Source organism: Halichondria panicea, chromosome 14 (assembly GCF_963675165.1).
Source record: "Halichondria panicea chromosome 14, odHalPani1.1, whole genome shotgun sequence".
Taxonomy (NCBI): domain Eukaryota; kingdom Metazoa; phylum Porifera; class Demospongiae; order Suberitida; family Halichondriidae; genus Halichondria; species Halichondria panicea.
In genome coordinates, this window is record NC_087390.1 from 1,687,260 (window position 1) to 1,699,405 (window position 12,146).

The 12,146-nt window shown below is 40.3% G+C and overlaps 1 protein-coding gene across 1 annotated transcript; it reads right to left on the minus strand.

Moving 5' to 3' along the window:
* Positions 1-30: 30 nt before the first annotated feature.
* LOC135347421 (uncharacterized) lies at positions 31-11,992 on the minus strand. Its single transcript, XM_064545417.1, has 3 exons — positions 11,332-11,992; positions 2,597-3,930; positions 31-1,282 (listed from the first exon to the last, which is right to left on the minus strand). Exons 1-3 carry the CDS (start codon positions 11,888-11,890, stop codon positions 164-166), a joined length of 3,012 nt encoding a protein of 1,003 aa, XP_064401487.1. The 5' UTR covers positions 11,891-11,992; the 3' UTR covers positions 31-163.
* Positions 11,993-12,146: the final 154 nt, after the last annotated feature.

Genomic DNA, 12,146 nt, shown 5'->3' on the forward strand with positions numbered 1-12,146 from the left:
AAAGTGCATGCAGTCACAGCCATAACATGATATGTATAGTCATACAACATTAATTTTAGTATCGACACACACATGCACACACACACCACACACAATCAGTCATTCTCAAAACACAACACAAACGGAAAGACTAAACACTAAACGGGAATAAAAGGCTTCTTTGCTAGTTCATCTGGTCTTGGAAGAAAAGACAAGCATTGAAAACCAGGCTAGGGTTGGCATTAGCAATAGTTAAATACATACACAGAAGTTTAGCATGTGAGTCTGAATAATCTTTTGAAATATCCTTCAAAGATGGTCTCAAAAAGAATTCCAATGTTTCGGCGAGCAACCAAACTTTGCATTCTTTCAGCGAATTGATTTGTGCTGGGTTTGGTCCAAACAGAAGAACTAGGCAGCCCAGGGCACCCGGTAAAGCCGTCAGTCTAGCAGCCGCATCATAAGCTAACAGCATCTTTAGTAAGTGATTTAAAAGTGGAGAAAGACCATTTAAAATCGGAATTTGATTGTACGAATAGCAACTTCTTCCTAGCTCGCGTACAAACTTGTGACTCGGACCCAGAACAAGCTCATACACCATTTGAGCAACTGCGTACGAATCGCTGGTTTCAAACAGAGCCGGCATATCGTCAATCAGCAGAGAGCTTTCATAGTCAGTGAGTAGGGCCTCCGTCACTTCAGGTGCGACTACGTGGTGTGATCCACCACGACCTACATCAGTGCTCAGTTTTTGCTGGAGTTTTATGATTTCATCAGTCGAAATATTGTCCAAAGAAATGGCATTGCCAAAGTTAGAGATTACTACTGTATCGTGATCTTCACAATCGACAAAGATGTTGTCCGGATGAATAGAGTTATGTGCTATTTTGTGGTGGTTCAAGTGAGCAGTTGCTAATAAAAGCTGAGACAAAATTGAAAGAATTTTAGTCTCTGAAATGGCACAAGTTGAGGTGGGCTTTAGATCTTCGAAATATCGCCCTAGTGTTATACATGGCATTGAGAGTACAATAAAATCGGCCACTTTTCTGGTCACATAGAGTTTGTCTGCATTATCAAGACAGGCTTGTCGTGCGAATCTGTCGTACTGGTTTGAGACGTCAGCTTTGAAGTGATTCATCAGCTGAGCAATGCATGGGTGCGGTGAGTCAGATAGCTGGTGCAGAATGTCGATTTCGCTGATGTGGTCTGTGCTCATGTCAGTGTCCAGCAGTTGTTCTGGGTCAAGGCTGTGGTACAAGTTGCTCTCCAGGGGGTCTCGAAGATTAAACACACGAACGACCACCTGCATAGCATTAGACAGATATAATTATTATACAGGGGTACATAGTTAATGCATGCATGCACGAGAGTGCACAGGAAGTCAATATTTACATGTATAGTAAACATTGCATAAGGCAAACCAGTGGGTGGCTGTATAACACCAATATTGTATATGAGAAAAGCAGTTCAATGATGCACAACAGAAGCTTAATGCAGCATACTTCTAGTTTCCCCTTCAGCATACACCAGAGGACAGTGACCTTTCATTCAATGGATAAGGTTTCAGAGAAGTGGCAGTCAAAGAGAAACTGGTAAATAATGAGCTCAATAATTAAGTCTATAGCATTCAAACGTACAGAGGAAGAAAACTCTTAAAAATGAGTGCTATTGGAGACATCATTATGTGTACCGTAACAGTACACTTCACACAAGGCACATCTCACACAGCACTACTTACACACCCTCACACAGTACTAACTACACGCCCTCACACAGCACTAACTACACGCCCTCACACAGCACTACTTACACACCCTCACACAACACTACCTACACATCCCCACACAACACTATCTACACACACAGATTAAAGGTGGAAACTCTAAAATCTATACCTGATCGAGTGCATATATAGCTATTGGATACACACAATGACTCATCAACGTATGTACATAGTTTGTTTGCAAACAGCTAGTATAGCTATAATTATGTATTAATTTCCCTTAACAGGAAAGCTTTGGATGAAACCCTTCTCCGCACCATTCGGGCTGGGATATAATTACAGACAAACTTCTATCAACAGATTTTACAGAAGCCTTAACCGGTTACCTTTCAATATTGGGTTGGTTGGTAATAAAATGTGGTAGCTATACTAACAAATGATAGGCTAACGCTGTATACAGCATTCCCACACTTGTACAGTGCAGTATTTACTTTAAACAAATTTCCTCGTACTTCATCAAACCAGCTACTTTAGTATGGGGATTTATCTGCGCTCTTTCAAGTTATAATTTCATCAAAGCAAGAAATTCTTTCAAAGATTCCCGTGTAATTAACACTCTTAAATGGAAACGTAAACAAAGTTAAATAGCAATAACACCGAGGTGAGCCCCCCTACTAGCGATTGTATTTGTATACAAATATAATCGTTAACAAAACTTTAAAGTGAAACTCGTCAACAATGGACATAGAACGTGGTGATGGCCTATCAGTACACACAATCACTCAATGTCAACCAACCTAACTATCCGTACGTGCAGGGATAATTTAACAAAAGTGTGCTCACTAAATTCTAATTTTACTAATGGGAAAGTACCAAAACAGAATTATTGCTCACCTTGACAACTTGATTATTGCTTGTCTTTGATGTTCCATTTGTCTCGTGACTAGAGCGTAGGTTGAACAAGACGCTCATATAACCGTCAGTAGGTTCCCCCATTCTCACATCACGAGGATGATCCTCAATATTCAATCCGACCTCCCTCAGGGCCTCAGCCGGGTGGTCAACAGCTGCCGTTGTAACATACGGGACCTCCAAGTCACGGTTTGGGGGGTGGTTTGATTTCGTGTCTATGGGGGCGGCAAGTGCTAGTTGTACTAGAGAGTCAAGATGCTCGGGTGTGAGACTAACTGTTTCAGCAACTTCTGCAGATAATTTCTGGGTTAGAGTCGAAGAAAGTTCCTCTCCATTTTCACAGTGTACTCTCTCCAGTGCATTAGTTACACAGTGTACAAGTGAATTGATCCGTTCCCTCGATGGGGACGGAGTTAATATCTCGACTGGAGCAGCGGCTTTTGGAATTGTGAGAGTTTTTAATCTCTTTTCTGCAGCACATTTTATTTTGTCCTTGCAAGCAAGAGATTCCGGACAGCTAGTTGTTTGATTATACAATGATAATGATGGTGTTACAATACCACAAGAATCCTTCAAAGGTCGGTGAAATCCCATCTGCTTCAATTCAGGTCTTCTGTGGTCGGAGTATCCATGAGTGGTTTGACTGATTTTCACAGCAGCAGGTATCTCAACCCCTGGGAAAGTTTTAGAGGCATTCAGCGTACTATTGAATTGACCACTATTCTTTACATTGTGTGCGGTGGTGGTTGTAGGCACGCGGTGTTTAGTTGAAGAGACTACGTGGGTGGTATCTGTTGTAGTGAATTTTGATGGCATTGAGTAGTAGTAGCCACTCTGCGTATTCGTGGGATTTGGGTTTCGAGAATCGCTGCTCATCCAGTTCTTTTGCAGCCCGCCATCTCTGTCTACAGGGCTGGGAGAATTGGCCGAAGATGGACTTGCAATGGACAGCTGTGAAATGTATGTAGGGCGTAAGGAATCGCTGCATCCACTGTCGACCAGTGGTGAAATAGAAGGAGCTGTAGTACGAACATACGATGAGTACGAATCTCCGTTAGTGAGACAGGGAGATTTCGATGGCGATGACGTTGTTGTAATTGTGTTAGTTCTTGAAGGAGGTCGAAGTTCAACACTTTGTTCAAAATCGCTGAAAAGAACAGAGGTAGGTCTTGAGCTGGGACGCACGGTTGAAATGAGCCTCTGTACAGAACTTGTGGGAGAGCTGAGTGAGTGTCTTCTCTGCAGTGAGGAGTGGGAGGGACGTGTCACAAGGTTCGGGGTGAGGGTGGTTGGTGCACTGGTGGTGGTGACTGGACCTACAGTGTGTGTGTGTGTGTGTGTGTGGGTGGGTGTGTGTGTGTGTGTGTGTGTGTGTGTGTGTGTGGGTGTGGGTGGGTGGGTGTGTGTGTGTGTGGGTGTGTGTGCATGTGTGTGTGATCCAGTAAACAGTGTGGTATAAAAATTCTTCAGTGATAGACGTAGTATGAGTGGCCAATAATACATAGGTCAAATACAGAGTTAATTCTCATTCTGCACTTCAACCCCATTAGGCCCACACAATTATTATATCCCATCATAGCCAATTAAAGTTAACTCGTGAATACATGCGCATAACATAACTGAACAAATACTCCGCTAAACTGTAAAACTCCTCACTTAACCCCCCCCACAGCACACCCTCATAGCAAGACCGTCCCTTCAGCGTAAATAGCCGGACGAGCAGACATACGTACGTAGCTTACAATTATTGGGTTACTACCCCACTCTTGTGTTTACATGCATGTTCACAGAGGTTAACCAGTAACTTGAACCCAGTAAACAGTACACGTATAAAACTCCCACAACAATCAACAGATGCATGTATGTACAGTGGGACAACTGTATTCAAAATACCTTTCTATCATAGGACATTGCCTCCGTACAAAGTCCCAAAATTTACTTTTTCTATAAAACCTCCGAATAAAGGACAACTTTAGAATTACAATTAATGTGGCCCAAAAGTGTACGTTAACTACATAATTTATTTTCTATATTATGAGGTACTAGAAATTGTAATTTTTGTGATACATTCTATAATAGTCGAGGAAAATCCCTCGTGTTGTATAACCAATGAATATATTTATATAAATGAGCTATATCCGTTTGAAATTCATCTGGGGATGAACAATATACCCAAAAAATGCAACACTGAAAATGATTAAAGAAAAGAAACAATGTTACCAATGCTTCAACCAAGCGTGAAAATCTACAAGTTTTTCTAAATTAGGTAATGAAACTAAAAGAAATGCATGTTTACAAATCGTTACCAAACTACGACAGAAACGCAATAAATAAATGATCCATAATTGAGCGATTATTTATACTTTAAGTTATGCACTTTCTTCACTAAAGGCAATCTGTACAATTGTCCTGATTGAGGCTAAATAAGACCATCGAGACTACACTAGACCAAATTTCCTTATACATATCAAGTTGCATTGTCTAGCTTCTTATAAATGGCAATAAAAAGGACTTGTTTGTCTTGCTAGTGCTGGCCACTAAACACGCATGCATGGTTAGTCTCATACATTATTATTAAGACAGCTAGCTCAGTGTTTTTGGTCAAGTTGTCTAAACCACCACAGTAAAGGGAGAGCAATTAAAAAAGATGAACTAAGTTACTTAATACATTACAGAGCTTCCTAAAGGGTTCCTTGAAAATGGTATGAAAAATCAATAATCGTAATGCAAGTGCCATTTTTCTGATTCCACGAGGCCATACGTAACATGTCCTCTGAATAGTATTAACCATCAAAATACAATCTTGTACTAAAAAAACCCTCTACACACCTTCAGCAGATACTAAAACTGAAGCAGATGAAACATCGTATAGTATAATCTTTATAATTATCTATAGAAAGTACTCTATCTACTCCACAGAGCAGGAACAAGAACCTATAGTGTCCAAACAGTGGGCAGTAGTGTCCAAGAGCTACAGCAGACTGAAGTACTAGACACTGAAGCTTGATAGCCGCTCTGCAATGCCCCCAACACATGCTAGCACAAGCTTTAATCACACATCAAAGCAATCCATTACCTATTAGAACAACATACCAATCAAGATTGCATGTATAGCCTAGGATTTCCCCCCAGCTAGGTGCATGCACCTATAAGGTGTCCTTACAATAATTAAAGTGCGGCTTAATATTAAATCAGTCTGCATGACAGGAAGAGGGTAAAGGAATACTGGTTTGGGAATACTGGTTTGCATGGGTGCATGGGTGCATGCAGTCCATTATTATGCAACTAGCTTGCATGCAACACATGCAGGGAGACATTATTATGATTGATTGTGTGAAACTGCTTGCACCCAAAATCATGGCTGATCTAAGAAGGTGATTGCCTGAGAAGTTCACATGAAAAATTCTCCCTTATCCCAGACGCACACAATTGGCTCATTGTACTGCATGGCTGCATTCCAATAGCTATAGGTCGTTAAGAATTCAACGTGTGCAATTCCAAAGCTGCATGCACAGAGATGAGTACTTCCTACAGGCTATTCTAGACTGATATTATTATACCAAGGATGCATGTAATAAGGACAATAATTAGCGCTTCACACAATAATAATTCTCAGTATACTGATCATAATAAATTATGAGAACCGTTTGCATACGACAAGTATCCCCCCCTTGCAGGCACAATACCTTCGCTATAATATTATATGCAAACACATCCTGATAGTCTGTAATTGAAGTAATGCGCACTTTCCTGCATGCATGGGATACTAATCGCATTAAAACCAAAACATTCAGCCGACATCAGAGAAATACCCGTAAGGTAGCTCTCCCTCCAGACAGCTTGTCTTCATATCATGCAAGTCTGATCACTAGTGAAGAATTACAAAGGAAATGCAATTAAGAGATAGACTATGTGTATAAAATTCCCTAACTAAAGGCAGCCACTCAGCCCACTCTTCCCCTATACTTTACAATGAATAGTTGTGAGATGATCGGCTCTCCACCATGAAATCATTCACCCACGGCATGAAGCCCCCCCTCCCCCACAGTGAGAAGATTGTCCACTATCAGTCCACCGTAGGTAGGAAGTACTTTCATTATGAGACGTACGTGTACTGCATGCATGAGGTCACTTCTTATTGATGACTGACTGACTGAATGACACAATCTCTCCGACTATACTAAAAGTTTCAAGGACTATAACACAAACTTGAGGCTCGAGGTTACAGCAACTATTATGATCACTCTCTATTAACACAGGAAACGAATCACATGACAGGATGTCACAATTTACCAGTAAAGGTAAAACACGACACTAATATACCAAAAGTGCTCTACATATTAAGCAAGCAATGATTTTTGTTGACATTCGTAATGACAACAAGAACAATGACAAGGATTTAAAGTCGACTAGAAAGGATGCTAGAGCTAATACGGCAATCAAATTGAAGCTAATTTGTCATTCAGGGCCGGTTTGGTATCCGAACAGTATAAGCATTGCATGCACAGATGAATGTTTCAGTTTCAATAGAAGCAATGCAACTGAGCACTAGGATAGTGCACTGCTCTCTGATGCTAATAATGATAGCTCAGTTTCATTGCTTCTGTTGAAACCGACACATCCATATGTGCAAGACGGCAGCAGCAGGGCACACTATCCAACATCACTATAACTATTACGTTACTTCGTACTAGTCACCCCCCACCCCCCAAGCAGAGTTACACTTGTACACTGGCCTGGACCAATTAAGGAATGAAATACATACTGGGAAACATCAAGTGAAGAGGTAGTTTGTACAGGAAGATCTCTTAGACTAATCGATGAGGTAATCAAACAACACCACGCCCACACAACAGTGACTCACCAATAAGCGGTTAATTAACACACCCAAGCAAAACACAACAAGTTTAGGTCATTACCAACAGATGACTATCTTTAGCACAAAATTGACAAAAATGCTGTGAACCATAACATACACTTCCTAGTTATACGTAGCTATGTTCCTAAAATTGTTCCTAAAATTGTGGTCATACTTATTCTTCGGAAGGTATAGAATAACTCGATTATACAGACAACATACAACGATTTCCTGTAAACAATTTAGAAATTGTTCAAATATCTGACAACCACATAAAAACAAATCAGTACGTACGTTTATTTATTGCGACTGAGGCGAACAACTAGTTACAGTTATCATTCCAGTTTTAAACAAACAGACAGACAGTTCTTATGCATACTCAAGCTATGGATAGTCCCAGGATGTGATGTCATAGAGTTCAACAAATCGTTACTTGGCAACCCAAAATACACACAGTAAATATTTTGACAACAGAAGGAACTCCCTTTTATGGTAATCTATACATCAGTTATCGAAACACAGCAAGCAGTATAAACAGACAAGTATTAAGCTATAGTATGCAAGGTTACCCCCAGATTTGATTCGCTCCGGCCAAGATCCACAAAGAAGTAGTTATAAATAACAAAGAAGCGAATAAGTTCCCCTGTTAAGTTTAAATGTAATCACAATCAGGATGCCAAGAATCTCTTTGTCGGATATCAATCAGATGTATATATATACAACTCACGAAGGGACTTTGCTTTATACAGAAACATGTCTAAATAAGGAATTTTCTTGGCTATTATTGCATGCAATACAAATTAGTACTACAACTATACAATTCTCCTGGCAACTGGGGGGAAATTTTAGTTAATTGTTACGTGTAGTTAAGTTAGCAGGTAGGCGCAATACATTACATTGTACGGTGGAATGGCAACCGCATAATTATTCCTTAATAATTATTGTCAGTAAACACACCACGTAATAATTATAATACATCAGTATTGTAGCTAAGCAACAAGTTAACTATGCAAAAAACAATCCCATAAAAACCACAAGACCAATAGAGGGTCACCTTTATCATTGACTAGAAGACCCACAACACCTCATTTAGAGCTAGAAAGGTCATCACTAGTTCACCCTCCCATTGTGCACTTTCATGATCAGTGTGCCTCACGCTGTGTGTGGTACGTGATATCGAATATTCATCGCGAATAATGAATACATGAATACATGCATGCAAGGTCCAACAAACCAGAATCACGTCTCCAACTCCTGGTGGGGTAGGGCCTGCTCAATGGTGAGGTGAGACAGTGCAAGTACAAACAGTACAAAAGCGTAAACAATTAAGAAGACTCAGAAAACATTAAGTTAATAGGCTACCCTGGTGCTTAGCATTCTAATATTACTTAGTGCGTTAATAGTCCTTACTAACACTTTCACTGAAAGCTCTCTAAAACTAACTCTGTATAAACACTGCAAGATAGTGCTCTGTGTTTATTAAACATTACGTCATTGTAGAAATTACCCTACAATGCATGCGTACTAGAAACAGTCAACATAGCTGCTATGTACATGAACGTAAGGAATACAATAATAAACGAATGCACTTGAATCAGAAAAATATATAAATGTAGCCACTAAAATTCGTCCATTACACATTTTGCCTAATAAGTGAATGAGTAAATCAATACATTCTGTACAACGGTTATGTATACGATTGTTCCTTGCTAATGCAAAAATGGTCTGTCTATAGTAAGTCGGCCCTTGAAGTTGACTTAGAGAAATGTGGATAACCCCCTCAGGCAACTCAGTGTGAGTACACACACTACAGCTGCTCTCCATAATTGCTAATTTAAAGTCAAGGGGAGTTTTTGATTGATACACCTTGACCTAGTGGCCAGGGTTGTGTGGCTTGTATACAGTCAGCAACAGCAATAAGCACGTGTTGATCTTGCACTATATATAGCTGTGTTGCATGTCCAGACAACAATCAGCTCAGCTAACTCAAACACTAGTTCTCCTTATAATGATTATGGTACAAATTACAACTATCTCTCGCACACCGTATTTCCTTATGCCAATATGCTTACATACCACTCAAGTAACTTACAGCTCATTTTATGCCAACAGCAAATTATGTTCAAAAGGACTTTTAACTTTAGTAGTAGTAAAAAATTAGAAGGCGCTTAATAATTATTAACAGCTGCGAAATTCCCCTTAGGGAGAGAGTAACCATGAGATGAGTAAAAAAACTCATTAAAAAGTGGTTGATAAACCAGTATGGTGAAGTTAATGTAATAGTGCAGTGCACAGTACATTATTGAGTGTAGTCTATTGCGCAATAGATTAACATGTATGAGGGGGAATTTGCAAGCTTGTACATGTAGGTAGTAGCAGCGGTAGAGTTGGTCCAACAAACAGGCTACTAACAAGATTCAAAGGGATTTTTTAACCGTAAACTATGGCCAGCTAATCTAACTATAGGTGGGTCACGCCAGTCAGGCCATGGCCAGGTGGTTATCAGCTAAGTAGGGTGGGGATTTCTCAGCACTAACACAGAACAACAGAGCATGCAGATGGTCCACCTATTTCGAACTATTGCGGCAAAATCAATAAAATAAAAAAATCCCTCACAGGTCAAGATTAGAGCCCTCAAATTATCAGTGGCCCGCAAAATTAAACCCTAAGAAAACTACATAATCCTAGGACCCACAACAGAACAGGTGATTATGATACTATGGTAACAAATCCCTGAAGCCCGTTTGTCACTAAAAAAATTCACCCATATCCTTTTGACCAATGAAATCATGGTGTGATCACACTGTAACAGACACACCATACGTAACCCAACCCGTAGGGCTATTCCCTACAAACATGAGATATGGGTAATTTTCATAAACTAGGTTACTTTAGCTGAGAGGTTTGCATAACAGGATACTATGATACGACATGAAGAAAGCAACACTTACCAATAACACGACAGCTAGACTCATTACACCACTCTGTATTTACATGTACATGTTTTGGATGTGCATAATTGAGCATGAAAGAAGCTATAGTTAATTAAAAGGAGAAGAAAGGGACACTATTTTTTCACTTTCATACACTTGAAAGAGGTACGTATTGGTACATCAAAACAAACAGGTCTTCTAATAGACAATAATTAAGAAGAATTCTGGCTTCGCAAAGATAGGAAACACTTGACTCTTCCTCCTAAATACTCAGCCATGTTTAACTTTCAACATGAAGAATTAGATGCTAATTACAATCCAAACCATACTTGTGGCTGGCTGCAGAGCCGGCTGTTTGCAGAGCCCACCCACGCATTTTAGCATTTGAGCTCCAGCTAAACCGAACATACAATGCCACACAGTTGTACACCCACGTCCCACGACATCTGGTGGTGGCTATACTCACTGTACACTTCCCAGAGAGTGAAGGAACTGACAAGGAAATGTGCTTGTACAAACAAACTTACAACTGGACTGTGGAATAGAGAAGGGGCTAGTGGGTATTTCACTACTTTCTAGTAAATATTATTAATGGCAATTGCAATTGAGCAGAAAGTTAATTAGTGATGCTCAGGAGTCCTGTTACCTTAGATTGCATACGTCTCTCAACATTAACATAATTATACAGGGTAACAGTAACAAGTTTAAACTGCACTAGGATAGAATATGTTTACAAAATAATGGGCCACATATTCTTCCTTGATCCATAGCTAGCTATAGGCATGTTCCTATGTGACAATCACCAAAAACCACGAGTAATGATAATTACAAAGCCACATGTACAAGCTTATAACCCACATGCAGGGGGGGGTATAATAGCAGAAACACATGTACTGTGTGCGTACTGTGTGCTGGTATTCACTCACTGTTTGAGATGCCGTATGCTGCAAACAATTTAACGAGGTCGTCTTGATTGTTGTAGACAGCCGCCTCCAGAGGAGTGTGCCCAGCGGCATTCCTCAGGCTAGGATTCACATTCGCACCCAGCAATAAGTGCACACATCCAACGTTCCCTCTCACACAGGCTATGTGCAAAGGAGTGTCCTTGTCGATAGGAGTCGTTTTGTTCAGGTCACATCTCTTCTCGATAAAAATGGCTACAATGGCATCAAAACCTCTGCAGCAGGCCTCATGCAAAGGATAATACTCATAGACCAAGTTGCTAAAAGGCCTTGCTCCATGGTCCAGTAGATATTTGCAAAGAGTTGCTTTGTTGAATCTCACTGCCCAATTCAGGGGGGTAATCTTGTACATCATGCGGTCTTCAAACACATACTCTATCTCCAGATGTACACTGTAATGCTCACTAGAGAACAAGCTAATAGCGTCCTTGTCATTACCACACCGTATGACACTCAACAGACGCTCATAGCGAGGGTTGAAGGCTGCTACTCGGCTACTCAGACTATTGTGACCACTTGCCATCTCTTTAGTTTAGCAGGCCTCTTTAGAACCACTAAAGCGCTCTGTATATACCAACTGTAAAACATGCTGAATGTGAGAGTTTTATTGATATGCATAGGGAAACAACCCCAAGAAATGTACTTGTAAAGCCATGAGTGAACTGGGCAATCCCCATAATCACATGCATTGCCCATAAATGAATCTCATTACACAGCCACAATAAACCACATAACGGAAATAGTTACATAATGTGTTTTGTGTCAACAAAACCACACAG

Excerpts from the sequence above, each read along its gene's own strand:
- LOC135347421 (XM_064545417.1), bottom strand. The coding sequence starts at position 11,890 with ATGGCAAGTGGTCACAATAGTCTGAGTAGCCGAGTAGCAGCCTTCAAC. Across the intron at positions 3,931-11,331 it reads AGCATACGGCATCTCAAACA|GTCCAGTCACCACCACCAGT; the intron begins GTGAGTGAATAC and ends CACACACTGTAG. Across the intron at positions 1,283-2,596 it reads GCAATAATCAAGTTGTCAAG|GTGGTCGTTCGTGTGTTTAA; the intron begins GTGAGCAATAAT and ends AATGCTATGCAG.